Raw genomic sequence first — 14,919 nt, forward strand, 5'->3', positions numbered from 1 at the left:
AAGAGAAAATGGATATGCTCACTGCAAATATTTTAAAAGTGGTTTGGGGGAAAATACACTTTTTAAATCAGGTTAGACTGATAATTTTGTTCTGTACAATTTAGAATTTACAATATATACTGTAACTAAGCTTTAATTTCAATGTAAAAATTAAGCTTTCAATGTTTTCATAGGTTTTAAATTATCTTACTCGTAGATTCATAGAGTTTAAGGCCAGAAGGGGCCATGAGATCAAGTAGTCTGACCTCCTGTATACCACAGGCCATTAAATTTCACCCAGTTCTCCCTGTATTGAACCCAATAACTTGTGTTTGACTAAAGCATAACTTGCAGAAAGACATCTGGTCTTAATCTGAAGACATCACAGGATGGAGAATCCATCACTTCCCTTGGTAGTTTGTTTCCATGGTTAATCATCCTCACTATTACAAATTTGTACCTTATTTCTCATTTGAATTTGTCTGGCTCCAGCTTCAAGCCACTTGTTCTTGTTATGCCTTTCTCTGTTGGAATAAAGAGCCCTTTACTACCTGGTATTTTCTCCCTGTGAAGGTACATACTCACTAATCAAGCACCTCTCAATCTTCTCTTTGATAAACTGAACAGATTTAACTCAAAGTCTCTCATTGTAAGGCATTTTCTACAGCCCCCAAATAATTGTTGTGGTTCTTTTCTGTACCCTCTCCAATTTTTCAGCTTAAAAATGTGGACATTAGAACACATTATTCCAGTACTGGTCTCACCAACATTGTATAGAGAGATCAAATCAACTCCCTATTCCTATTCACTACTACCCATTTGGAGTCTGCCCTCATCTACAAACACATTCTGCTTAGTCACTGACAAGAAGTAACCCTACCACTATTATTATTTATCCGGCATCCAAAAAGGTGCTAGAAACTTTACAGAAAGGAGGAAGAGGTGGCACAGGCAAGTGGAATAATCAAACAGAAAACAAGGGGAGAGGAAAAGAAACAAAGACAGGAGAAAAAGAGTGTCATGTCCTTCATCACTCAAGTTTCTTCTTCCTATATCTTCCTATACTTTCTATTTTCCACTATTTCAAGACTACATTTAAATTCATCTTCACCATATACATATGTTGTACAGCATAAGTAAACAAAAACAAAACAAAACTGTACGCTCCATCCTTCACTCTGTATTCAGCAAAACACATAATGAAATCATGGGAATACTGCTTGAATAAGAAATGTTGACTACAGTCCTAGGTTATTATCTACCTCAAAAAAATACCTAATAGATTCCAAGGCCAGAAGGGACCTTTCTGATCATCTAGTCTGATCTCCTATATAAGACAGGCCATAGAACTTCTCCAAAATAATTTCTAGAGCATATCTTTTAGAAAAAAAGTAGACAAGAATATTCCAGAGAAAGAGTATCCAGTCCCATCTGCAATATCCTCATCTTTTTTTGGTGAGGCAGCAAATCCACCTACATCCATCTTTGCAGATGAATAACGTTTTCAAGTACTTAAAGTGCATGTAGAAATCTTAGACATTCCCCTGGAGACTATTCAAGAAAATCACCACAAGCTCTTAAACATATTGCATTAACTAACACCCAGGAAATTAGCCATGCCAATAAACAATGGCACGCTGGAACCTGCCAAATCCATCTGGCATGAGCCTGCTTCCATCTCAACTACCTCTAAGACAGCAGACAGAAGGTCAAGTCCCTGCAAAGGATTTGAACACTTACTCTCATCCTGCATCTGGCTCTCTTGCTGTGCAAGTAGTACAGGAGAGAACAAAATAGCAAAGTCCACTAAAGTCACCCCAAGGAAAAAAGGTCCCAAAAAACTGGATCTTTTCAGCAAGCTTTCAAATGAAAGCAGCAAATTATCAAATGCTGCTCAACACATGTTTTTAATTTGGGACAAACTGTCTAATTTTGTTGATCAGTTACTCAAGGAACACCAAGAGCTGCTGAAATAGCTTATGGCCAACTGGTTGCTCAAACATCTCGTCAGACTGCACTGGACACATGATACAGCAGGGCACACCATGGCTACTGAAATAAGCAGGACGAGGTTGTCCTGGTTTCAGTCCTCTGGAACTTCAACGGAGGTTCAGGCAATAATTGAGGACCTCCCATTTGAGGGAAAGCCTCTTCAGCAGTGGGACAGACAAAGGATGAAAGGATGAAAAAGCAACTCTGTCCTTCCAGGACTCTGTATCCCAGCACCCATATTTTAGGCAGTGCTCAGTTACATTCAACTCAAGATCTTTAGAGCCACTGAGAAAGAGGCAGAGATTCCGCCAGAGGCAACCCTCTGCCTCCTCCTTGGCTGCCCCACAGTCTGAGGTTTTGAATAGGCAGGAAGTTTGATGCATGCTTGGACCAAAGGATCTTTGTTCTATCCTTCTCCCCACTCCGCCCCTTTGGCAACCAGCTGTTTTATTTTCAAGAATCTTGGGCTGGCATTACTCAGACCAGTGGGCCCTCAAGATTTACAAAATCTTACAAATTTTGAATCCCTCATAGCCATATTTGCACTTCAGAAAAAACATACAAAGAATGATCACTTTATACGCATACACCCCAACAAAAATCAAAACACTGAGCATTTCATGTTTTCTATCTTTAAAAAATAGTATAAATCCTAACTAATCAATTTGCATAACATCCCTGTGAGGTAGAGAAGCTTTAATCATATTTTATATAGCAGTAACACATACAAATAGTTCATGTAACTTTGAAGACCACAAACTGACAGATCAGGATTAGAACTCTCAGGCAACAATCTCCTCCCACATCAGCACTACTGCTAAATCCTAAGTATTTTTTCCTTTACTTCTCCAAAGTCACTTCATTCCTGCCATTAAACACTTGATCATCTTTCCTCATGACTACTGAGAACTCCTCTTCTCTGAACTCCCTAGCTGTCACTTCACTGCATCAAAAAAACACAGCTGTGAAAATCATCTTCTTTGTCCACTGTGCTATCCATACCTACTTCCTCCTCTAATCCCTTAATCATGCCCACACCCCTCAGCACCATGTGAATGAACACCTAATTTCAGTTTATTTATAAAATAGGATTACAATATGTCTCTGAAACAATGAAATGTACATGTTTTCAGAGCCTGTTCCTGTCGGTTTTACAGAGAACAACATTTTATCTTAGTTTTTATAGACCATAACAGACTGGTCACCTGAAATAGCTGCCAACCTCTGGTGACATTGAAGGTAAACTGGACAAGCACATATGCACCTCAAAGACCACTCCCAAGTCTGTTATGCAATAATGTTGCCACCTTACTACCCTTTGTAGTAGTAGAGACCTCCCAGTAAGCACTCCCCTCAAGCCAGCCCTCCCACACAAAAGTCAGATTCATACAGAGACTTAAGTTAATTTGCATTTTTTCTAACATAGGGCCCAATCCTGCAAAGTGCCCTCAATGCCAATCAAATCAGTGGAAGTTGGAGGGCACTCAGGACCTCACAAGACTGGGATCATAAATTCATTTATATAGAGACAACATGACCTGAAAAACTGTTAGGAAGCTTACACGGATAAAACTAGAAAAAAGATGCAGAACATACATATTGTAAACGAAAACTCATCATGCAAATTCTACACAAAGTCCCTACAACAACAGAGGTTCAAAACATTTGCATTTTTGTAGTTTAATTGGGATGAACTTGTATAAATTGTAGAGGTAAGATTTACTGCATCTGGAGTACATATATCATGTATATTAAATATTGCTCAAAACTCTTTTTCTGCCCTGTTACATAAATTAAATAACTGTATCTTTTTACCACACTACATTTACTTTGCCTGTTAATTCAAATACTTTTGTTAAATCTCAGGGGGAAAAATTTCGATGGAAGGAACATTTTTAAAAAGTGCAGTTTTCCAGATTAAAAATAACAGTCCAATATCAAAACATTACTCTAGTTTCTAGTAAAGATAAATTGCCTCACAAATAAATTACAATAATATATGTTTAAATAGCTTTAGGTTGAAACACAAATCAGCAAAAGCAAGGAATCTCAAATTTAGGCCTATAATTGATTTAGGAAAAAACAAACACAACTATAGAATGATAGCCTTAACTAAGGACCAGCTGCTGCAACTCTTACACTGAACCAAATCAACATTCAACAAAGCAGGGATGAAAGAAACAGAAACCCCATTCCAGTAGTACCAAAACTTCCAGAGGAGAGGCTCAGAGTAGAATCAGCACAGTATCCTGACCCCTCCTCCTCCATGGGAAACACTGCATGGCTACAGCTGTGTGCATTTAGGAGACAGAGAAGGGAGCAGATCTGGTAAACAGCCACTTTACATGTCATCTTCTCCCAACAAATCTCAGCAGGAGTTCATGCTGACCTTATCAAAATTAACTCCTGCAGATTCAAACTCTATAGCATCTACCTCCACTCCCCAAAAAAGATTAGCGCATGTAGAGAGAGGGAATTTATATAGATATAGATATATTTTAATAGATATACACATTTCCCCCTGGAGATAGAAAAGGGAGGAATAAAAATAAATAGTCCACATGACAGATACTAGTCACATTATTTAATGAATGTCTGGAAAGTTGTAAAATATCACAGTGATGGGCACCGTGCAATAACTTAAAATGGAACAGAAGAAAGCAGGAGTGTGGAGGGAGGGGCTAGCCCCTCATACTGACATTCAGTTATCATAAGTTTCCCCAAAGTTTACAGGAAATCCATCCTTACCCCCTGATTCTCTAATAAGAATGTTATCACAAGACCTCTCCAAGTGTCAGCTCAGACTTTCCAGCATAATTTTACCCACCCATGTTTTATTTTCATGAAATGGAATGATACAGCCTGTAATTCTTATTCAGACAAAAGTCCATTTCACTTCAAAAGAAGTTTGCCTTCAATGGAAATTTTGCTTGAATAAGGAGTGCAGAATTTGGCTCTATCTGCATCATTACAATAAGAATAATTAAATGTATATGTTGTATTAATGTTCTTGTTTTCTTTTAGAAATTGGGGAACATACCTGTCAAGAAGGTTAAACTGCAAAATATTTACCTAAGAGAGCAGAACAAGTTTTTGTATGGTATTTTTTCTAGTAAATATAGAGAAAGAGAACATTTTTAGAATAAACAGTGCTTTGAAACTATCAAGTGCATATTTCACATTAAATAAAGTAAATAAAATGTCTTTAGAAAATAACATTGATAAGTTGTTTACCTGAAACCATATCACTTCTCAAGGTCTTGTAAATTATTATTAACTCCCATTGACAACAATACTTCTATAAGATAGTTGTTTCAGTCCATCCTGTACATACATATTTTGGCATATAGTCTTTCCAACACCTTACACACAATTCTCAGCCTCCACCACACCATCCACACACTGTGTCAAGTGAAAAGCTGAAATTACAGCAATGACACTCCTTAATGGGAAGACAGTGGGTCAGCTCTTAAGCTGTTATAAATTGACATAGCTCCATCAATAGGAGGTTTGAGTGTGAAACCAATGATAAACTAAGCCTCATAGAATGCATATAGCTTTTCTCAATGTTCTAATGGAGGGTGTGGTATCACCTTACTTTATTTTGCAACTGCATGCATTCCTTTCCCCCACAAACTTCCTTCTGTTCTGAATGTGTTCTCAGTTAATAACAGAGCAAACTTAAATTTAAAAAAAATTAGAAAATCTGTTTACACTTATAATCCTTACACTTAAAAAAAATGATGTTAGTTGGAGCCTCTCCCTTTCTTAAATTACTGGGAAATTACCCTGCCTATAATATAAAAAATTATATGACTCCTCATGCATATAGGTCACAATCACATTTAAAACACACATAGCATATGTTTAGATTTTAGAATTATACATGATTTTTCACTATAAAAATCAGTGATATTCTTACTTTCTTACAGTAAATGTAATTTTTAAAATCACAAATATTATAGAATCCAAAACAAAGTTGCCAGCAATATTTGTTAATCTTTAATGCTACTCTCATATATTGAAGCTATACCTCTGATAACTTGTAATTTCATCTCTTGTTAATATTTTTAAACACACAAAACTTTTGAGTTAAAAATGTACACTTTTTATTTTGATTCTCCATATTATTCAGAAATGTAACAAATCGTTTAAATACTTTAAAATGTGGGTGCCACAATAGTATTAAAATAATTTATAATATTAAAATGTCAGCTATTTAATACTCTGAATTACTTTTGATTATTTAGAATTAGAATGACAAATTAGATATGTAATTTGATTTTCAGTGTATAATTCACACTGGTGTTCTTCAAAATGTTGACATATTAAAGCATTTTTTAAAGCAGAGGCACATTGAAAAGGATTTAAGAAGTGGAGCAATCTTTTGCCTTCAATAACTGTTATTTAAAGAATAACCATAGTTTAAATTTCCACTAGCATATTCCTAATGAAACAATGACTGGAACACACACACTTCCAACCAAGCATCAAGGCCCAGAGATAGCTTTTAGCTAGATTTTGAAGGAACAGTTGAAAACCACAATGATCAAGAGACAGTGCTAAATCATCGAGTTCTCTCTTTTTTGCATTAACCACTGATACTGTGAAAAATATTATGTCACCTATTTTCTGGCTTTTTCATATTTCCACACATAATATTGTATAGAGTAGTGTGATTTTATACTTCTAAATCATTAGAGGTGAATTTAGTGTTTTCACCAGATAGGGAAGCAGTTTTCATGAGTGTTTACATGTGTTTGGTAAGTAGACATATGGGACAACCGTACGGATTCAGATTACAAACCCAGTATCTTCACATTAACCTGCAAGCAATAGATCTGAATGCCTCCCCAAGTGCTTTAAATAGGTAAAAATAACCGAAGATCACAAGAAAAAGTTTGCATTTCCTTAGCACCCTTCACTTCCCGCTGCACTTCTAAGAAACAAAAATGCATTAAAATGTAGAGCCTTCCGAGACAAGTGCCCCCCCCCCCCCCCCCCCGACAACTGCTGAGAGCTGGACCCGTCTGCAGGCGGAAGGGAGGCGATGGAGAGACAAGGAAGGACGACAGCAGGGCCATAAACGCCCACCCTGTCTGGACAGCTCCCTGGTGCTGAAGTTACAGAGCCGCTGTGGAAACGTGCTACCCTCCTCAGCGTCCCGGCCGCTGGCAGCCGGCAGGCCCCGCCCGGCGTGTGGTTAGCGGGACAGGGTGCTAGGGAACCACAGGTGCCAGGGGCTTAGTCCCCACCCCACGGAGACGTTTTCTCAGCTAGGAAAGAGGCGCGGAGCAGGGGCGGGCGACGCTGGTGGAGGAAGATGGCGGCTCTTGCAAACCCACTTGGAGACAGTTAGAGCCTAGGCCCCGGCCACACATCTCCGGCCCGGGGTGTGGGGACGAGCGGCACCAGGGCCCCGCCACACGCTCACAGCCCGGGTCGCAGCCAGGAACGAGCCCGCGGCCTCCCACCCGCCCTCCGGCAGCTCCCCCGCTGCCTAGACCCTTTTCCTTGCACACGCCGGGTTAGAACAGCAGCACCTGTGCGGCCATGTTGGGCGCCTAGCCCCAGTCTCTGCCCGATGCCAGCCGCCTCCCCCTGTCCCCAGAGAGCGGGGGGGGGGGAGGGCAAAGCACCGGGGACATGGAGCAAATACCACAGCCCAGCGGCCTCACCTCCACACCCCCACCAGCATCCCCCCTCCCCACAGCAGCTAGGGCCCCGACAGAATCAAGCCCCCAATCCCCGTAACACCTCCGGGGCTGGGGTCGAGACCGCCACCCCGGCCCTCTCTGCGGCCCTGAGCGGGTAGGAAAGGAGGGGGCTGCCCTTACTTGAGCACGGACTGCTCCTTCTCTTCCTCCTTCTTCTGCCGCTCCATGACGGCCAGGATGATCTTCCTCTCTTCCTCCGTGAGGTGGCTGAGGTCGGGCATCTCCGACTGCGGGGCCTGAGGTGGAGGAGGCTGAGGAGGAGCAGGGCCGCCCCGCGGCCCGACAGGAGCCGACATGTTTGGTGGAGCTCAGCCACGCGACGGGAGACACGGGGCTCGCTCGGGCGGCAGCGGCAGGAGCAGCAGCCGCCGGCGCGGGGAGCGATACATACAAGTCAATGCACGCGGATCAATGGGCAGCCTGATGAATCAACAGCGCTCCGGGGAGGGGGCTGACCGGGGAAGCCCGGCCTCACACACACACACACTCTGCCCACTCGTGAGCGGAGCCGCGGGGGGGGGGGAGAGTGACGCGCGGGAAGGGGGCCGAAGCAGAATGAACAGGGACCAGGGACTTTGGGAGGGGGGCAGCGGAACGGGCGGAGACCTGAGGGGATGGGCAGCGAGGGGGTGGCCAGACAGAGAGCGGGGGGACGGGATTCTCCAGGAGAAGGAGCGAGGCCAGATTACGCTAACCCCGGCGCCAGAGGAAGAGTCCGAGCCCGGAAACCAGGGGCCGCAGGGACGCCAGGGGCAGGAGGCCGGTTGAAGGGGAAGAAGCGGGGTGTGTGTGACAGGAGCCCTGCCGCCCAAGAGCGCAGAGCGGGGGCAAACCCCTTAGGGTGCACGCGAGCCCCAGCCGCCGGCAGCTGTAGCCGGCTCATAACTCCACGCCGAGGTCCATGGCGGGGGCTGTGTGGGGTGCGCCGCTGACGGCCGCCGCCGCGCTCGGCTGCTGGATACAATCCGCCTAACCCATCGCCGCGCTGAGAGCCGGAGTCACAGGAGGGGGCTCCGCGTCCTCCTGCCGGCCCCCCGCCTGGCCCGGAGCGACGCTTCTTCCTGCCGCGGGGGTTACGGGGCTCCGCTTCCCGCGGGCGATCGACGCCCAGCTAGGGGGTGGGGAGAAGGTTTATTATTATTATTGTTATTTATTTATAAATGCACAAAAATGGATGCGATAAAAATCACGCGAGGAAGGACAAGGAGGAGCCAAGCGCCGCGGATGCGCTGGGAGAACCGAGCCCAGCTGCTCAAGGGGCGGACGCACCGAGGGAGGGGGGCGGAGAGAGACTGTGCCCAGCAGCCGCTGCCGGGGCTCTCCCAAGAGGCGGGGGTGGAGAGGAGCTAGGGGCAGGGGGAGAGGAGAGCAGAGAGTGAGAGTGGAAAAGGCGGCCAGAGAAATCGGATTAGGGAGAAGGGGGTTACGAGAGGGCGAAGTGGCTGGGAAAGGAGGTGGCGTGAGATACAGCAGCCCCTGGGGAAGGAGGAGATGGGGATGTGCGTGGAGGCGAACTGGAGCAGAAAGCGCGATGGAGAAAAGGTACAAAGGGGGTGGGAGCTAAGCGGGTACAGTGCACCGCTGGATGTAAGAGGGGAAAGCGGTGCACACCCATATCTTTATTCACACCCAGGCACATAACCAATAACCGGAGAAGAGTCACAGCAGTACAATTATTAAAAGCATCTGAGCTGAGCTCTGCCCTGACCTGAGAGAGGGGTTCTGGAACGGCCGGCAGCATCCCGGCTGCTAACGGCTGGAGAGCTCAGTCCTTGGGGAGAGGGCTCAGGTTCTTCTTGACTTAACTTTTCTCCTTTGGAAGCTGATGACAGTACAGTGCCCCACCACTTAGATCCAACACAAAGTGTAGGAGACAGCGAATAAAATAGCACCCAACCACAATGCAAACTCGGGTTACAGAGAAAGAAAAGTCAAATTTGTACATAGCCACGTACCTTACCGATGTTTGTCTGGAAGCGGATTAACCTACTGAAAAGATAACAGCAATGGTGAGTCCTAAAGAAACGAAACAATAAACATATACTCTTTGAATAATGTAATTCCTCTGAGTTTTCTTTTCTGCTCTAACTACTATCTTAATACTCTCCTTCAATTAATATATCTAACGTCTATTTTCTGTCTCTTACCTAATTTACTCTAATGAATTTCCTGTCTTTCTTGCTTCACTTTCTTTAATATAGTACTTTTATTCTTACTACTTTTCAGTTTATTTCTTTCCCTTGTTCCTTTTAATTACTTTGCTTTCTCCATCAGCGGCTCTTTATCCGTTTACCTAAACTTCTATTACCTGTCACAGACTCTTAACTGGAGCATCATTCCCCAGCTGCAAAGGGTAAGATTTGCCCGGAAGTGTATGTGTTGGGATTGGGGTTCTTTTGAGCCTCCAAAGCAGAAACTCAATGGCGCATTACAATGGAAAAGAAAGGGAAAGGAGGAGGAAGTTTTCATGCACAACTGAATCTTTCTTCTACAATAGGGACCAGGTTGCACTTGAGAAAGCCTCTCAAAGCTCACATACTCATCCCCCCCCCCTCCGCCCCCAATTTCTATAGGAAGCAATCACACCTGGGAAAAGAACCAATGGGTGCCAAAAAAATGCCATTTAGCAAAAATAAACGACAAACAACATATCTGGATGCAGATTTAGAGAACCACATTTAGACCAAATCTATTGGTTTTCAATATATTTATTAAAAATACATTAACATAGTCACCTGACATTCTTTTACATGATGTGTAATAGAAGATATTTCTAGTCAGCTTTATTATTACTACACACTTTATTTGGTGTCCATCAACATATTACGAAACTTAAACTGAGAGATTCAAATTCCCAGTAAGAGACCAAATAGCATACTCTGCTGCTGCCTTTCAACTGGGCTAGGAAACAAAGATTTAACCATATTGAAAAGCCTGAGCAAAGTGATGCCTCTTTCTAAAAGTGGCCAGATTTATCCTTAATTGTGTTTCCACGAGACATGAATTCTAAGGAACAGCCTCAATATCAAAACCACTCTGCCACTAGCACTCGCAAGTGTTAAGTCTTTGGGACAATAAGTTCTAGTGTGCTGGAGGAACACAGACCAATGGTAGGTTAGATATGGTCAAGCAGTCCTTTTAGTACCCTATGCCTAAACCATTCAAGTATAACTGTATAAAAGATAACCAGTGCCTTGAATTTCACCTAGTAAGTCTATTTGTCAGCCGTAGGTGAAAGAAGGATATTCTGTTACCTGATGTGACTTGTACATATAGGAATAGTGAGGAGTCTGGTAAGAACCCGCTTGACTGTGAACCATTTTGACACCAGTTGAGCAGATGCAGTCAAATGATAGAACAACTATAGCTTTCACCAGGTCCTCAAAGCACTTTCATCTGCCAATGAACATTACCTTTGTCTTGCCAGATTGGACTCCAACCAAATGGCTTTCATGCAGTGTCCAGTTTTTGCCAGACACTGGGTAAGTTTCTGGGTCAGAAGAGAGAAAATGTAGAGCTAGGTGTCATGAGCATAGGGAATATGTTATAGCCCATATCATGTCTTGATCTCTACTTATGGGATAACAGATGTTGAACAGAAGGGTCAACAGGACTGGTCCCTGTGGGATTCCCCAAGTTAGCATTCGGGAAGGAGAAGTAATCACTCATCATCATTCTCTAAGAACAATCAGAAAAATTAGCAGAACCTCTATGACAACTCTCTCCACTCTGCCAGGTCATGAAGCTGTGTCAGTAACTGCTAATGTCACAAGGTGGAAGGGATATGAAAAAAAAAGTTTATAAAAATCAATTTAATCTAATCTGGGACCACAAACACTAAAATTGCCTTAATCATAGCTGTTGTTAAAGGATGACATCACTATAGGGCAGAGTTAAGGTTCTTTGTGTGCATTACATACATTAACATGTTTAAATTTATTTTAAGTGTAATCTTAACTCTGAATTTTCTAAATTTATAATGATTGGTTTTGAAAATGTCAATATGCCTATGGGTTTTTTTACTCTTAAATTACTAATATGTATTCTCAACCTTAGTTTAAAATATCAGATTTCCCCTCTTCCTTCCATATCCTCTGTCAATAAAATTATAATTATAAATAAATAAATCTGAGAATAGGAGCCAAAATCACACACACCTTCAGAGCCTTATCCAGGTATTTAATTTGTAAGTGAAGCAAGATCCAGAGTAGAAAATATTCTATGACTCATTGAAGAAATGGTCCCACTTGACTTTTCTATGCTCCATAGATCTCAAAAAATCTACCTTCTCTTTCTCTCAACAGATCTAGCCATCGTTATGCTAATTTTCCTGCAATTAAAGGGAAACATTACCTATTTATGTCCATGTCATCTTGCATATAATTTTCTCTAATGCTGTTATTGATATCTACATTAGATGGATGACTTACTGTTGAAAATGTACTTGAAGCAAACTTCTTACCACATAGTCCAGAATAACTCCAGCAATAGCAATCCATAATTAAACAAACAAACAAAATATCAATACTGGGTATTATCAGCTATGGAACTCATTTTCAAGAAACATTAATGAGCAATTCTCTCACTAGTGACATTTCTAAAAATGCTGAGCATGATTTCCAGAGGTCCGGAGCACCTGCAGCTCCTATTTACTTCAGATGGATTTGTGGGTGCTCAGCACTTCTGAAAATCAGATTCCCAGTTTTTAATCCTTCTCTTCCAATGTTCTGTTCGACTTGTTCTCCTGCTGCACAGCCCTCAGCCTAATTTCACTCCAATTGACTGTTGTCAGATACATCCTCCAGTTTCTTTTGGGTGGCCTCCATAAATCCCAGTTGCCTAAAGGTATACTCTTATATACTCTTGGGGTTATTAATCCAAGTTTTCTGGTCTCATCTTTCTCCTACAATGTCATGCTGCTTTCTCCAGTTTCTTCAAGATTGCTGCACAAGAGGAGCTCCCAGTGAAATAGCAGCACTTAATTTTGAAAACGCTCACAAACCTCCTTTAATAGAGGTCTGGAATAATTAAATGTATGTATGTTGTACTTTAAAGGTTGTTAACTCTATCAACAGTATCATGCCCCAATCCTGCAAGATTTATGCACATGCTTAATTTTAAGTACAAGTAGTCCCCTTGAACTCAATGTGACTGCTCATATGCTTAAAGTTAAGAAAGTGTGTAAGTTTTTGCAGAATCAGGGACTTACTCATATTTTCTACCTTTAGCTTATGGAACTCATTTCCTTGAGTCAGAGTGTGTTGCTGCAGTACGTCAGCAGAGTCAGTCTGAACTCAATGGAGAATTAAAAAATAATAATTTAAAACAGCCTTTGTTGTAATAGAATGAGAAAGTCTTACCAATATCAAGTTTAGTGGGCAAAAGTTGGTATCGAGTGCCATCCATTACAAGACAAAAATTACAGGTATGGAAACTAAATTTCTCTTTTACATAAACCACAAAATCTTTTGTATTTTACATGGCAAATTAGTGCTTGGCAACAAGGGTATAAGTCTACAGTGCACCTGCTTGAAAAGTGCAGTGGGCTAAGCTGCAATCTGGGACTTTCACTGTGCTTTAGCAGGGTACACATAGTGAGATAGCATGCAGCAAGCTGGTGTGCTGTAGATTCACACGCTGGCTTGCCACACACTAATTCACCATGTGGACAAGCCCTATATTTCATCTTCCATTGCATTGCCCACTTATCAAGCTTTGGTAGGTCTTTCTAAAGTTTCCTGCAGTCATCCCTAGACTTTACTAACCTAAGTAATTTTGCATCATCAAAAATTTTTGCTATTTAACTGCTCAACCCCATTTCCAGATCATTAGTGAATTTCTAGACAAAAATGACATTAAGGATGAGAATACACATCAGTAAACTAGGATAATATACATCAAATGCATGTTATAATTGTACCCAAATCAATCAATGCACAGTTAGGGCACCCAAACAACCTTATCTCTGCCCTGTAGTGGCAGCATGTAATAGCCATATTATATTTGTGGATTATGATTAAGGCATTTTAATGTTTGTAGTCCCAGATTAGATTTAACTGATTTTGAAAGAAATATTAGATGTTTTCCTTTATCCTGGTATCACTCCAGGGCAGAGTTGGTAAGGTGTTAAGTATTCACAGCTACCAATGAAGTCAGTGGGAACTATGGAACCTCAGCATCTGTGAAAATCAGTCACTGTGAAAATCAGTTATTTAGGCACCTAATATGGGGGTTGTGTTGGTGGCTAATTTATGTATCCAAGTGTTAAAGTATTGGCCTGTGGGTGAGTGAGAGTAGACATTTTTCAAACCCCACAACCAATTCTGATTAAAGCATCTAAGGTTTTCAAGTAAGGTTTGCTCTCTTGGAACTGGCATATGGTTTCCTTTGGAATGAGAATATGCCTGAGAGAGATAGTCATAAAAGCTTTTTGTAAGTAAATTTCTAGATAGAAAATTTCATTTCTGCCTGGGCTCCACATCTGCCAAGGAGCCACAAAAATCTTTCATGAACCTCATTTAATTCAGACGATAGGTAGAGTGAGAGATGGAAACACTGCTAAACTGCTACCAGAAGCAGATCTGTGAAGAGAACAATCAACTCCATTGTATTTAAACAAATAAAATCCTGCATTACAATTTTACCATGGTGTACCATGAGGAAAGGAGCCAGTAACTTATACAAGTTCATTTTATATTCCAAATGCAGAGCCACTAGAATTATAAAGGCTAATATCTAATTGGACAACATTTTTTTCCTTGTGCACTGAGATCATTAGCACTCATCTGACACTTTCTGGTACCTTTTACTGAAGATGGTCCCTGTGGTGCTCACTGACATACCTCAGATTAAAATCAAATATACAAGTGCAGCGTGAAAGTTTATAAAGACCAGCATTAATCAAATCTGGCATTTTACTATGCTAAGGGGAAAATTGCATTAGATAAAATTAGAGTCAGCAAATGCATGGTAATACTACAGTCACTTCTCTCCAGAAGAGTGTCCTGCCAGATAGTAATGGAAAGACTCACACAAGATCTCACTGTATGGTTATATTTTAATACTATTTCCATTGAAACATTTGCATTCATTATAAGAAAGTTAATAAGTACAGATGAGATGTCAAAACATTTTTACTGTATGCTGTTCATTAGAATCTCATAAAAGATAATGGGAGAAATATACTTTAGGATTTGTGGATTGTTAAAAAATTAATATCTAATTATTCATT

At 41.6% G+C, this 14,919-nt stretch overlaps 1 protein-coding gene across 24 annotated transcripts in view; it reads right to left on the reverse strand.

Annotated features, from left to right (window-relative positions):
* The window catches only part of RIMS2 (regulating synaptic membrane exocytosis 2), a 765,985-nt gene extending 758,001 nt beyond the window's left edge, over positions 1-7,984 (reverse strand). For all 24 annotated transcript variants that reach the window (XM_065398069.1, XM_065398065.1, XM_065398088.1 and 21 more), the window contains exon 1: positions 7,809-7,984. In XM_065398069.1, coding sequence (XP_065254141.1) covers positions 7,809-7,984 — 176 coding nt within the window. The remainder of the gene's footprint in view (positions 1-7,808) is intronic.
* Positions 7,985-14,919: the final 6,935 nt, after the last annotated feature.

This window comes from Emys orbicularis, chromosome 2, assembly GCF_028017835.1.
Source record: "Emys orbicularis isolate rEmyOrb1 chromosome 2, rEmyOrb1.hap1, whole genome shotgun sequence".
In the NCBI taxonomy this organism is placed as follows: Eukaryota; Metazoa; Chordata; order Testudines; family Emydidae; genus Emys; species Emys orbicularis.